This window comes from Phoca vitulina, unplaced genomic scaffold (genome assembly GCF_004348235.1).
Source record: "Phoca vitulina isolate PV1807 unplaced genomic scaffold, GSC_HSeal_1.0 scaffold106, whole genome shotgun sequence".
In the NCBI taxonomy this organism is placed as follows: domain Eukaryota; kingdom Metazoa; phylum Chordata; class Mammalia; order Carnivora; family Phocidae; genus Phoca; species Phoca vitulina.
The window spans coordinates 1,653,312-1,666,651 of record NW_022589809.1 but is presented as its reverse complement, the minus strand read 5'-3'; the positions used below and the strand labels follow the sequence as shown (position 1 = coordinate 1,666,651).

Sequence of the window (13,340 nt, the reverse complement as noted above, 5' to 3'; positions counted from 1 at the left end):
AGTGGGAGAGGGAGAAGGAGGCTTCCCGCGGAGGAGGGAGCCCGATACGGGACTTGATCCCAGGACTCTGGGATTATGACCTGAGCCGAAGGCAGCCGCTTAACGACTGAGCCACCCAGGCGCCCCTGGTGTTGACATTTTACCCAATTGAGCGGTGTGTAGAAACCTAACCACTGTCTTTATGTCTGTTTACCCTACCAGATTCATATAAATCCTCTGTAAGTTAATTGTCTTAACTTCATTTACCTATTTGAAAACCACATCAATTTTGTAATTTTTACTTCAAGTGCCATACATATTTTAGCCAGCTCAAAAGAAAAAAGCAAGTGCATTTTATTTCCCTATATTTTTACTCTTTCTGTTTCTCTACCCTCCTTCCTGATGTTCTAGGATTCCTGCCCTTACTAGTTCCTTTCTGATTCATCGACTTCTTCGAGACATTCTTTTAGGGCAGCAATTTCTTTGTGGGTTTTCTTCCTCCGAGAATAACTCAATTTCCTCTTTATTCCTGAAGAAAAGTTTCACTCAATGTGGAATTTTGAACTGACAGTTCTTTGAGCACTGAAAACCTTTGTGCCACTTCTTTCTGGCTCCATGGTTTCTGACGAGAAGTGCGCTGTCACTCGAATTGGTTTTCTCCTGTAGGTGAGGTCTCTCGTGCCACTGTCAAGATCTTTTCTTTGTTTAACATAACTTCACGGTAATTTCTTTGGTTTTATGCTGTGTGGGTCTGATTAGGTTTGTTTTTTACCCTACGGGCTTATGTCTTTTTGCCTAACTTGGGAAATGTTCAGCCATTATTTGTTTGAATACTTTTCCAGCCCCACACTCTTTCTCTTCTCCTGCTGGAGTGGTGGTGATGAGTGTTCAGTCTTTTGTTTCGGACCCTTGGGTTTGTTGTCATTGTTGTTTTTAGTATTTTCTCTCTGTTGTTCAGACTGAGTAATTTCTGTTCTTTGATCTTTAATTTCACAGATTCTTTTATCTCTCATCTCAGGCTGCAGTCTACATTTACCCATTTTTTATATCGGTTATTGTATTTCTAAGTTCAAAAATTCCCGGATACTTTATTGTGTCTTCTGTTTCTCTGCTAAGACTTTGTGGTTTTTAATTTATTTCCAGCATGTCCATAATTGCTTGTGGAAATACTTTTATGATGGTGCTTTAGAATTCCTGTCCAGTAATTCCATCAGTTTCATCCTGGTTTTGGCATTTGCTTGTATTTTTTATTTAAGAAGAGATTTTCCTGGTTCTTGGCATGGCGATTCTTCATTGTATCCTGGACATTTTGGGTATTAAGACTCTGAATCTTGTTTTTCTGTTTTAGCAGAGCTTTCCCTGACACAGTGCCCAGGAGTAAGAAGCTGTTTCCTCTTGGGGCGCCTGGGTGGCTCAGTGGGTTAAGCACCTGACTCTTGATCTCGGCTCAGGCCGTGATCTCAGGGTGGTGCCATCAAGCCCCATGTCGGGCTCTCATGCTGGGCGTGAGAGATTCTCTCTCTCCCTCCCCCACTCTCTCTCTTTCTCTCTTAAAGGAAAGAAAGAAAGAAGGGAAGGGGAAGGGAAGCTGATTCCTCTTACTGCCATGTGAGGATGAGAGCCCCAATTTCCCACTTGGCCCTTGTTTGTGCCTTGGGGTAGGAACAGACACCTGTTGCTGCTGGCTGGGAGTGGGATTTCAAGCTTCCCCAAAACTGTGCCCTAGCTGGGAGAATTGGGGGGGTCTTGTTACCATCCCCTTCTACTGAGCCAGTAAGGTTTCCCTTGTTACTGATGGCTCTTCATGTGGCCTTCTCTACCACCGTCCCACTTAGGGGAAGGACCCCTAGTGCAGCCAGGTAAGGGTGGATGTCGAGGCTCCTCAAGTACCTTTTCTGACACTACTCCAGTTAGGGGAAAGCACACCACAGTATAGCTAACTGAGGGTGGACATCCATGCCCCCCCTTTTTTAAATTGAAGTATAGTTGATACACAATGTTCTGTTAATTTCAGATGTACAACATAGTGATTTGACAAGTTAATGTTACACTCACCACATGCGTAGCTACCATCTGTATTGGTATTACAATACCATTGTAATTACAGTACCATTACAATATCATTGACCGTATCCCCTATGCTGTACCTTTTATCTCCATGACTTATTTGTTCCATACTGGAAGCCTGTATCACCCACTCCCCTTCATCCATTTTGCCCCTCCCCCAATCCTCTCCCCTCTGGCAACCATCAGTTCTCTGTATTTATGGGTCTGTTTCTGCTTTTTGTTTGTTCGTTTGCTTAGTTTTTTAGATTCTACATATAAGTGAAGTCATGTAGTGTTTGTCTTTCTCTGTCTTATTGCACTTAGCATAATACCCTCTAGCTCCATCCACATGGTTGCAAATGGCAAAACTTCATTCTTTTTTGTGGCTGAGTAATATTCCACTGCGGGTGTGTGTGTGTCACATCTTCATTATCCATCTAGGGAGACCCTTGGGTTATCTCCGTTATTTTGGATATTGTAAATAATGCAGTAGAGATAGGGGTGTAGATATTTTTATCGCTAGTGTTTTTATTTTCTTTGGGTGAATTCCACTACCCAGTAGTGGAATTATTGGATCATATGGTAATTCTGTTTTTAATTTTTGAGGAACCTCCTTACTGTTTTCCAGAGTGGCTGCACCAATTTGCATTCCCACCAACGGTGTAAAGAGGGTTCCCCTTTCTCTGCATCCTCACCAACACCTGTTGTCTCCTGTGTTGTTAATTTTAGCCATTCAGACCAGTGTGAGTTGATATCTCAATGTGGTTTGCATTTGTATTTCCTTGATGATGAGTGATGTTGAGATCTTTTCATGTGTCTTTTGGCCACATGGATGTCTTCTTTGGGAAAAGGCCTATTCAGATCCTCTGCCCATTTTTTAATTGGATTGTTTATTTGTTTTGGTGATGAATTGTATAAGTTCTTTATATATTTTGGATATTAATCTCTTATCAGATGTATCATTTGCAAATAATTTTTCCCATTCAGTAGATTGCCTTTTTGTTTTGTCAGTGATTTCCTTTGCTGTGCAGAAGCTTTTTATTTTGATGTAGTCCCAACAGTTTGTTTTCACTTTTGTTTCCATTGCCTAAAGAGACATATCCATAAATATGTTACTAAGGCGGATGTCAAGGCGATTTTACTTTTAGGAGTTTTATGGATTCAAGTCTCACATTTAATCCATTAATCCATTTTGAGCTAATTTTTGTGTATGGTGCAAGAAAGAGTCCTGTTTCATTCTTTTGCATGTGGCTGTCTAGTTTTCACACCACCGTTTGTTGAAGAGACTGTCCTTTCCCTGTTGTATATTCTTGCTTCCTTTGTCATAGATTAATTGACAGTGTAAGTGTGGGTGTATTTCTGGGCTCTCTGTTCTCTTCCTTTGATCGATGTGTCTGCTTTGGTGTCAGTACTGTGCTGTTATGATTACTACAACTTGGTAGTAGATCCTGAAATCAGGGATTCTGATACCTCCAGCTTTGTCCTTATTTCTCAAGATCACTTTGGCTAGTTGAGGTCTTTTGTGGTTCCATACAAATTTTAGTATTATTCTAGTTCTGTGGAAAATGCTCTTGGTATTTTGATAGGGATTGCGTTAAATCTGTTGATTGCTTTGGGAATTATGGACATTTTCACAGTATTAATTATTCCAGTCCATGAGCATAGTATGTATTTCCATTTGTTTGTGTTGTCTTTAGTTTGTTTGTTTGTTTGTTTTTAATCAAGGTCTTATAGTTTTCAGAGTACAAGTCTTTCATTTCCTTAGTTAAGTGTGTCCCTAAGGTATTTTATTATCTTTGGTACATTCGTAAGTGGGATTTTTTTTCTAAATTTCTCTTGCTGCCACTTTGTTATGGGTATTCATATTCTTAAACTACTTCTTGCTTCAGTTTTGGAAGGTTGGGTGTTTTGAGTATTTTGTCTATTTCATATAAGTTGTCCCATTTATTGGTGTAAAGTTGGGTGTGATATCCCCTAGAAGGCTTTCAGGGGCTAAAGGGATCTATGGTGATGCCTCCCTTTTTATTCCTGATATTGGTAATATGCATTTTCTTTGCTTTATTCTTCTTTTTTTTTTTTTTTTAAGATTTTATTTATTTATTTGACAGAGAGCGAGAGAGCACAAGCAGGGGGAGCAGCAGAGGGAGAGGGAGAAGCAGGCTCCCCACTGAGCAGGGAGCCCGATGCGGGGCTCGATCCCAGGACCCTGGGATCATGACCTGAGCCAAAGGCAGACACTTAACCAACTGAACCACCCAGGCGCCCCTCTTTGTTTTATTCTTGTTCATTTCTTGTAGGGGTTTAATTTTTAAAAATTACTTCAAAGAACCAACTTTTGGCTTTGTTAATATTTTCTTTTTTTCTGTTTTCAGTTTCATTGATTTCTGCTTTTCCATTCTTCTACTCTGGGTTTAATTTATAACTTTTGCGACAGAAGCTTAAGTCACTGATTATAAACCTTTCTAAGAAGTTTTCAAATACATGCATTGAGAACTATAAATTTTCCTCATGACTGCTCTGTTTGCATCATGCCATTTCCTGCATATTGTTTTGTTTCATTCACTTCAGATATTTTCCAATTCCCTTTATTTAGAATTGTGTTTAATCTCCAAATATTTGAGGACTTTCTATTAGTCTTTTGTCATTAATTTCAAATTTCATTTCTTTGGGTACAGATGGTATGCTCTGTAGGATTTCAATACTTGAAATTTATTGAGATGTGTTATACTCTTTTCTTAATGTTCTGAATACACTTTAAAAGAGTGTGCATTCAGCGGTTGGATGATGTTTCCATAAATATCAGTCAGGCTGAGTGGATTAAATAGTGTTTATATTCTTACTAACCATTTTTGTCTTCTTGCTGTGTTAATTATGGAGAGAAATTTGTTGAAATCTACAACTGTGATTGTCTATTTCTCCTTTTAGTTTTGTTAATTTTTGCTTAATGAATTTTGAAATTTTGTTAGATATACATGTTTAGTATTAAGTCTTTTTGTCAAATTGACTCTCTTATTTTTATGTATTGTCTGTCTTTATCCCTGGTAACACTCCCTGTCTTAGAGTTTACTTTTGGCACAATATATCTTTTTTCCAGTCCCTTTGCTTTTGATGTTTCTGTGTCCTTATATTTCAGTGTCTCTTATAAACAAGGCATAGCTGTGTCTTGGTGGTTTATTCTTTAATCCAGGCTGACAATCTGCCTTTAAATTAGAGGATTTAGTCTATTTACATTTAGTATAATTACTAATATGGTTGAGTCTAACTCCACCATCTTGATATTTATTTTTTGTTGATACCATTTCATCTTTGTTGCTTTGCTTTTCCTTTCCTGCTTCCTTTTTTTTTTTTTTTTTTTTTTTGGCTACAAGGTAGATCTCTTTGTATTCGTGGATATTTTACAGTGGTGCCATCCACTGTGGTAGCCACTAGCCACATGTAGTTAAGTTGAAAAGTCAGTCCCTCATTATATCAGCCACGCTCTGGATGCCCAGTTAGCCACACATGCTTGTTACCACATTGGAAAGGAGAGATTACTGCAGGAAGTTCCAGATTGAGGTCAGGATTTATTTTGAGTCAGAATTACCCAGGGTCCAATGTGAAAAGGGCAACGTTCTAGTCAGAAGATGTGTGTTCATGTTGTGTGTTTACTACTGATGGGCTTTGTGTCCGTAGGCCTACGAGATCCTGCTCTTAGCCTCAGTTTTCTTTTCTAAAACACACGGATAGGAATTCCTGCTCTTCTGCTTCATGGAGTGCTTGTGGAAAAGAACACTACAAAATGGTTAACAGTTTTCAAGAAAACATTAAAACTCAGTTGACGGTGTTTCTGTGTTTTGTTTGGTCTTTTAGGTTGCTGACGGAGCTGGAGTCCCCTTCTTGGTGGCCCTTCAGCTCCAAGCTTTGGAAGATGCCAGCAGAAACAAAGCCCAAGGGGGGCACCTCAACGGCTAGTCCCAAAGCTCTTGGAAAAGAAGGGGTAGTGGTCCGAATTCCTGCTGTTATCTCCCAGGGGACAGCATCTCATGTTAAAGCAGGAAGTCTTACCATTCTTGTGTCCGGGTTGGAAATCCGCGACTCGAGTTCTTTGCTCATGCACAGATTTGAAAGAGAACATATAGACGACATTAAGGTTCACACACCTTATGAAATCAGCGTCCGCCAGCGGTTCATCGGGAAGCCAGACATAGCTTATCGCCTGATATCCGCCAAGATGCCCGAGGCTGTCCCCATTTTGGAGGTGCAGTTCAGCAAGAAGATGGAATTGTTAGAAGGCGGCTTGACACCCGGAAGTGCCAGCGTGTCTTCCCCAGCAGAGAAGGGCTGCTCTGTCTGGCAGGCGGGTAAGTGCGTGTCGGTCTCCAGGGCCGCGGCCTGTGGTACACCGTTAACGAGCCGCGTCACTGAGAGCATCTGCTGGTTCTGTGCACCGGTGCAGACTGTCTGTTTGTTTGTAAATGAGAACACTTCAGACCGTTTTCCTCAGTACCTGCCACCTCAGACAGCGTGAGTCCCGGAGCGCAGGTGTATCACACACTGGAGGGCTGTGTGGGTTTCCCCTGGGCTCAGCAAGGCTTGGTGGCCCTTTCAGAACAGAGGAAGGCTCCACGTTAGGCGATTCCCCCTTTCCTCTGTGTGACTCAGGGCACCTACCTGCCCACCCTGGTGGGTGTCCAGTCCCTCCACCCCTGACCTTGGCGTCAGTCTGGGTCATCCCAGCCCGCCTTCAAGGGACATGTTTAGGAATCAGAATCTCTGAAAACTGCAGCATAGTTTTTGTGGGTTTGCAGGCCTCCACTGGCGGTGAGGCGTGCTGTCCTCCCGAGTGTCTCTGGGGAGCACGGAGCTGGGCATGGCCCTGGGGGTCGCAAGAGTCCCAGGTCCCAGCCCCGGCCTCGCCCACAGCAGCCTGGGGTCATCTGACTTCTCAGATTTGCCGTCCTGGTGCTGTCAGGTGGCATCTTGCTGGTGTCTTTATTTTCACGTCTGATTGATTGTGACGTGGAGCATCTGATGCTCCTTATTTGCTTTTGGCCTTCACACGTTTCTCTGTGGATTGCCTATTCTGTGGTGGTGTTTTTTTTTTCTTCTACTGTGCTGTTTGTTTATTCCATGTTGTAGGTATGCATCCCTTGTTGGCTTTAGAAGCTACCACCTCTGCCAGACTGTCATTCTCCATTACAGAAATCCTTAATTGGGCAAATTCCCCTTAAGTTTGTTTCTGCACCCATCTTAAGAAATCCCAAAGTCATAAAATACCTTATTTTCCCATAGGTGATCTTACGTCTGTGTTACTGTGATTTTTCTAACAGGCTAGTAGTCATTCCTTGTTGACTTTGATTGCTGGATGTCTGTTACAATAAGAGATATGTTTGCTTCTTTTTGCTCTGAAGTGATTGATTTCAGTGCTAATATGTAACCTGATTCCCTAACACATGAATATTTTGATGTTATTCTACATGGCTTCTCGTTTCAAAAGAAATTTACCTGAAAATAGATCTGTCCCATAAGCACCAAAATTTTGGAAGTGTTAATGTAAACAGGTAATTTCTTGGCATTTCCAGATTTTTCTTTGGCCCTTCTCAAGGCAGGACTGGGAAGCCCGTAAAGGGGCCAAGAAGGGTGGTCAGTACCCGCGAGCCCAAGACCCTGATGAGGGAGGCCTCAGGCCAGGCCGTCAGTACCCCCACCCTGTGGTTTTCCCCCGGGGGGGTGGGGCTGGGCAGTGAGGGGACCGGGGCTGGCAGGCCCGACGCAGAGTGCCTTCAGCCATTGATTCTGCCAGTGCTGATGGAGAACTCCCTGCGCCAGGCATGGTGCCGGGCCCCCACAGTCCGTGTTCTCATGGAGCTCCACCACATTCATGGGTTTTCTGTGTACCTGGTGGTTTTGGAGAGAGTGTCGTGTGCCAGGTGGCAGATGCCAGCACACGCCATACAGGGGAGAAGAGGCTTACTGGGCCTGCTCTGACCCCGAGTGTCCAGGTGCAGACAGGGCTGGAGAGGAGCAGGAAGTGCGTGCCAGGGCCTCTGCGGCCGTGGTCCAGCGGCAGGAAGCTAGGTGAGTGCGGATTCCACAGGGCCTGCCATCAGGAAGGGCACAGGCCAAGGCTGCTGACCACAGGCCGCACGTCTTCCTCCTCAGGGAAGCCTCACGTAAAGTCAGCTGGTGCTGGGCCTTCGCCACATCCACAGATACCTTCCCAGCAGCACCTAGATTCAGGATGTGTGGCCTCGCCTGTCAGTCACAGACGGTGTGTGTGTGGGACCACATCCACGATGACAGATGGGTGTTCATCCTGGTGCTCACTTTAGCCTCTGGGGTGGAGGGGTTCCCACAGCGTGTCTGCATCTGCATGGAGCAAGAGGTGCCGTGCTCCCTCGGTGAAGCCACCCTGCCCCGGGAGTGCTTGAGGGCGCAGGTGACGAGGAGGGGAGCTGGGGGGCGGCCAGCATGTGGGCTTGGGAGCAGAACAGCAGGATGGCGTCTGGCTTGCTGGGGACTCCGCGGGAGGCCTGGGCGGGCCCTCTCTGTCACCTCTGCTGTTGTTTCCAGCACCTGTGTTTTCACTGTCCCACGGTGGAAAATGCAGAAGCGGTGGGGGTGGAAACCATGACTTGACATCTCAGAAATTTACCCTCTCCTCCAGAAGCCGTGTTGGTGGGCTGCTTGGCCAGCAGGTGGCAGTGTCGCCACGGGACCGGGTTTGCCTTGCATCAGTGTGGGGAAGAACTTTCCAGAGACCTCCACAGTCCGGTGCAGTGTAGGTGGCCCGGCCAGCGACTGGCCCCAGGGGTCTCCTGGGCTTTGGGGGCTGGGAATGACACAGGTGGGCCACATCCACCCTGGGGAAAGGCAGTGGAAAATGGCTGTTTTCTTGCACAGCATCTTTAGGGTACCGTTTACATCTTAGCGTGGTTTCAGACTTGAGGAAGAGCTGGGAGGAGTGTCCCCCACGGCTGCCATCCTCACTGTCACAGCTGACGAGCCTGTCTGAGCTCTGTCCAGATCTCCTCGTGCTTGCTGTTCCAGGACCCCGTCTGGAGTCCCACATGACAGGTGGTGTCTCCCTGGGCTCTCCTTACTCTGAAGGTCTCGACGGCTGGTAGGAGGAGTGCTGAGGTTTTGTACACTGTCTCGCGATTGCACTCTGTCTCATGTTGTCTCATGGTCCTGGGGTGATGGGTTTTAGGAAGAAGACTTCAGAGCATGGCCCATGCTTAGCAATTTATGGTATTTTGGGTACTTATTTTTGTCTTTGTTGTTTGCCAACGGCCACCTTTGAGAGAAGCCTTCTCTGACCAACTCATTTAAGAGACAACACTCGCCCTCGGGTGCTGTTGGCTGCCATGCTCTCACACTGGGACTGCGTCCGGACCGGCCCTAACTTGTCTCTTGATGACCACATCTCTAGCACCCAGAACAGGCCCAGGCATCCAGGAGCACACACATCTGCGTGACAATAGTACACATCTGGGACCCTGACGTCCCTGTGCAGGACTGCTCATTTAAGACTTCGGCTTCAGGCGGGGGAGTTCTAATCCCAGGACGTGGACACCACGCCGACCACAGACAGACCCCCCCACCTGTGTGGTCACTAGGATGCGGACACCACGCTGACCACAGACAGACCCCCCACCTGTGTGGTCACTAGGATGCTGACACCACGCCGACCACAGACAGACCCCCCCCACCTATGTGGTCACTACGACACGGACACCACGCCGACCACAGACAGACCCCCCCACCTGTGTGGTCACTAGGATGCGGACACCACGCTGACCACAGACAGACCCCCCACCTGTGTGGTCACTAGGATGCTGACACCACGCTGACCACAGACAGACCCCCCCACCTGTGTGGTCACTACGACGCGGACACCACGCCGACCACAGACACACCCCCCCACCTGTGTGGTCACTAGGATGCTGACACCACACTTAACCACTCACAGACCCCTACTGGGTGCTAGGACACGGGCACCCCCTGACTCCCGCAGGCCCCCTGGGACCTGTGTGGCTCTCACCCATTTGATCTCTTCCAAGGACCCTCGAGTCCAAGGCACATTTGCCAAGTACGTTGCTTTAGCTGAGCTTAGTTGACATCGGCCTCTCTCTGTTAGGTTTCCTGCTTGGGCATTTCGTGATTTTTTTGCAAAGGGCTTCCCACCCCAGTTGTGTAAGCTTCTGGGGCCATCCCTGGGTGGAGTAGGCATTTCCTTCCCTGTGTCATCAGTGAGGCTTCTGGGTCCCAGGGACAAGGAGGAAGATGTGCCCAAGACCAGACAGGCTTGGGGTGGGGGTGGAGTTCCTTCTGCTCTCAGGTCAGGGCTGGTGGTCCGTGCTCTGAACTTCTGGTGAGGCCGGGGTCTGCGTCTGAAACATGAAGGACACTGGCGTCCACAGCTGCCCCTACCAGCCCAGCTGTTGTTCCTAGAAAGTGAAATCATCCGTAAGTTCCCTCGTAGCTTGAACAATTTGTGCTGATTTTGTTTAACTGTGATAATTAAGGACTTTAGAGACACAAACCATTTTATACTGAAGTTAATTTTTTTTGAAGATGTTTCAAAGCATTGAAGAAACTGAGTCAGTGACTCAGGTCTCAACACAGAGCACCAGAGGTGCCGAGCTCTGTGCTATGCACGATCCTGCTGACCCCACAGCTTGTTGTGAAAAACACCCCTGACGTGGTATGTTCCAGGAAGAAAAATTCTCTATTTTGGCTTTCTGGTTAAGTAAAACCCGTTTTGCTAAACATTCAAAAAAAGGTCAGCGTGTCCCTCCAGAAGATAGCTGTAGGTCTTGGAATGGAAACCAGCAGTGGTGAAGGAGCCCAGGCCGGGCACCGGTGTGAATCCGATGTGGGCCTTCGCTTCAGAGAAGCAGTGCGTCACCAAGCACATGAACACCAAAGGTGTGTAAGAGGAACGATGCCAGGACCGATGAGCAAAGGTTGTTGCTGATGGGGTGGTGGAGTGGAGGCCATCTGTGCGTGTGATGTGTGCAGATGGGGTGCCGAGGATGGGGGCCCCGGGGAGGGCATACCAGGGGTCCAAGGACGGGGTGCCAGGGTGCATGGGCCTGGGACCAGTGTGTGTCGTCGCATCAGCCCTGATGACTTCCTGGAGGCTAATAATAGCCGGTGGAACGCGTTTGCGTTGCTATTTCTGCCGTCATATCTTCCAGCTAGCTCTGACGGTGTTCGGCTGCAGCCGTGTGAGGAAAGTGCTTGTCACCATTTGCCATTTTGGGTGGTGACATTTCAGAGCACGTGAGGCGTGCTGTGGAGAGTTCCTTGCTGAGTAAAAGCCTTTAGGAGGCTGGAGTAGGATGGGGCTTTGAGACTGTAGACCACCGGTGGTGGGATCAGTCTGATGGGTTGCAGTCAGCTTTGACTGTTCTTAAAGAAGAACCTAGAAAACCAGACGTCCGTGTGCACGGTGCACGGTAAGGGGTTTCTCTGGCCTCCTGCGTGCACCCCTCACAGGCTCACAGAGCATGGGGGCATCCGCACATAGCCTCCTCCAGCAGAGGCCGGCTGGGACCCAGCGTCCTGCCTCTGTGTGGCTCTGGCTCGCGCACTGGTTCCTGAGCTCCCCCGTCTGGCCTGGGCCCTGTTCCACTCCAGGACCCTGAGAACCCTATGCCGTCCTCGTCCTCGTCCTCGTCCTCGCTGCAGCCTGCATTTATCCTGGACGAGGCCATGCTTCCATTGCTCAGCCAGGCAGTCCTCAGGGAATCTTGATTTGTACAGATTATTTTGGGAAATGAGAGTAGAGGCGGTATTTCTGTGTGTGCTAGCGGGGGGGGGGGGGGGCGGGGGGTGGCCAGCCGGGCTCCTGCTCTTCGGGCCCAGTGGGGAGCTGTGGCCCAGACCGCGTTCCTTGTCCCTCCCCCTTCCTGACGGCGCATTCATCGGGCGGCTCTGCTCAGCACCGCCAGGGTCCTGTTGGCTCTTCTGTGCCTCCCACCCCCCGGAAGCGGAGAAGTGCCCAGAGGAGCTGGTGCTGGTACCCAGACAGCTGTCCAGCATCCCAGTACGCGAGCGGGCCGTGCTGCGTAACTGAGGTGCCTTGTATCATGGGGAAGCGTAGGCAGCAGACCCTGGCCGATGCCCTTCTCTGGGCCCTGTGGTGCCAGGCCTGTGGTTGGAGTCAGCTCTTTAAACAAAGGACAGGTGGCACGCCACGGGGGCGTGCGAGGCCCCCTCAGCTATCACCACATCTCCAGGCTACCTTTCCGCTCCTCGGGGAGCCTGCCCAGGCACAGGTGCCGTGTGACCAGGAACACCCCGGAGCAGGGCCCGGCCACGTGCAGCGCTCTGACTCACCCCCACCTCCGTGCGGCCACACAGCCAGCTTTGCTTGGCCCGACCAGCTGGCCATTTCCTGTGCTCTGGAGAACCACAGCGCTCTGTGGGGCGGCGAGATGTTGCTGCGGCTTCCAGCACTGTGCTTTATGTGCGTTTCACCAGGTCCCACAAGTGGCGTGTTTGAATCTCCCCACGTGTAGCCCTCTCCCCCAGAGAAGAATAATGGCCGCACATGGATAAAGGGCCTTTCCTGAGAGAGCAGTTACAGAGCCAGACCCAGAGCACGGTCAGTGGTGCCCTCTCTGATCGGAGCGGGGTAAGGACACAGCTTGGGCCGGGGTCGGAGTGAGCTCAGGCAGCCCCCACCCCAGCTCAGCGTAGCAGAGCTTGGGCAGCGGACCCCCCAGCCCCACCACCCCGGCAGGCGCAGAGGCCACAGACTGGTGCATGAGTTGAAAACACTGCGTCTGCTCAGAGAGCCCTGACGGTCTTACACATCAGTCCTCGTGAAGTTCTGAATGTTCTTGCGTTGTTCACGCCTCCGGGAAGGTGTCACTGCTGTTTGATTTTCCATTCCAGCGTCTGGGCTGATGGACTGCGCCATGCACCGCGAGCCCTGCTCGGGGAGCCAGGAGGGCCAGCCGCTTCCGCTGCAGATGAGTGAGCCGCTGGTTTCCGAGGGGGACGCCCAGGAACTGAGACAGGTAACGTGCGCTCACGGGGCCGCCTCGCGCCTGCCTGCACACAGCTCCCCACTGCTCGATGCTGGCCTCCCGTCTACAGGGGCTGCTGTGTGCCCAGCCACTTTGTTCTGCTCTCTGGAGCCGGAGAACAGAGAGGAAGAGCGGCGCCTGGTCCAATTACCTGTGTTTCGTGGCATGCACACACACCCGTGTGCCTGTGCACACGCAGTCGGCCTGCTGGCTGCATCCTTCTGTTGGACATGTGCATGTGCACATGTACGTGTGGGCTGTGCATGTGCGGTGTGTGCACGTGTGTGCTGTGTG

The 13,340-nt window shown here is 49.0% G+C and overlaps 1 protein-coding gene across 3 annotated transcripts in view; it reads left to right on the top strand.

Moving 5' to 3' along the window:
* SNAP47 (synaptosome associated protein 47) overlaps positions 1-13,340 on the top strand; it is a 43,903-nt gene that overhangs the window by 18,670 nt on the left and 11,893 nt on the right. For 2 of the 3 annotated variants that reach the window (XM_032397890.1, XM_032397888.1), the window contains exons 3-4: positions 5,875-6,365; positions 12,913-13,037. In XM_032397890.1, the coding sequence (XP_032253781.1) occupies positions 5,875-6,365; positions 12,913-13,037 (616 nt within the window). The remainder of the gene's footprint in view (positions 1-5,874; positions 6,366-12,912; positions 13,038-13,340) is intronic. The other variant, XM_032397891.1, reaches the window with a different exon arrangement.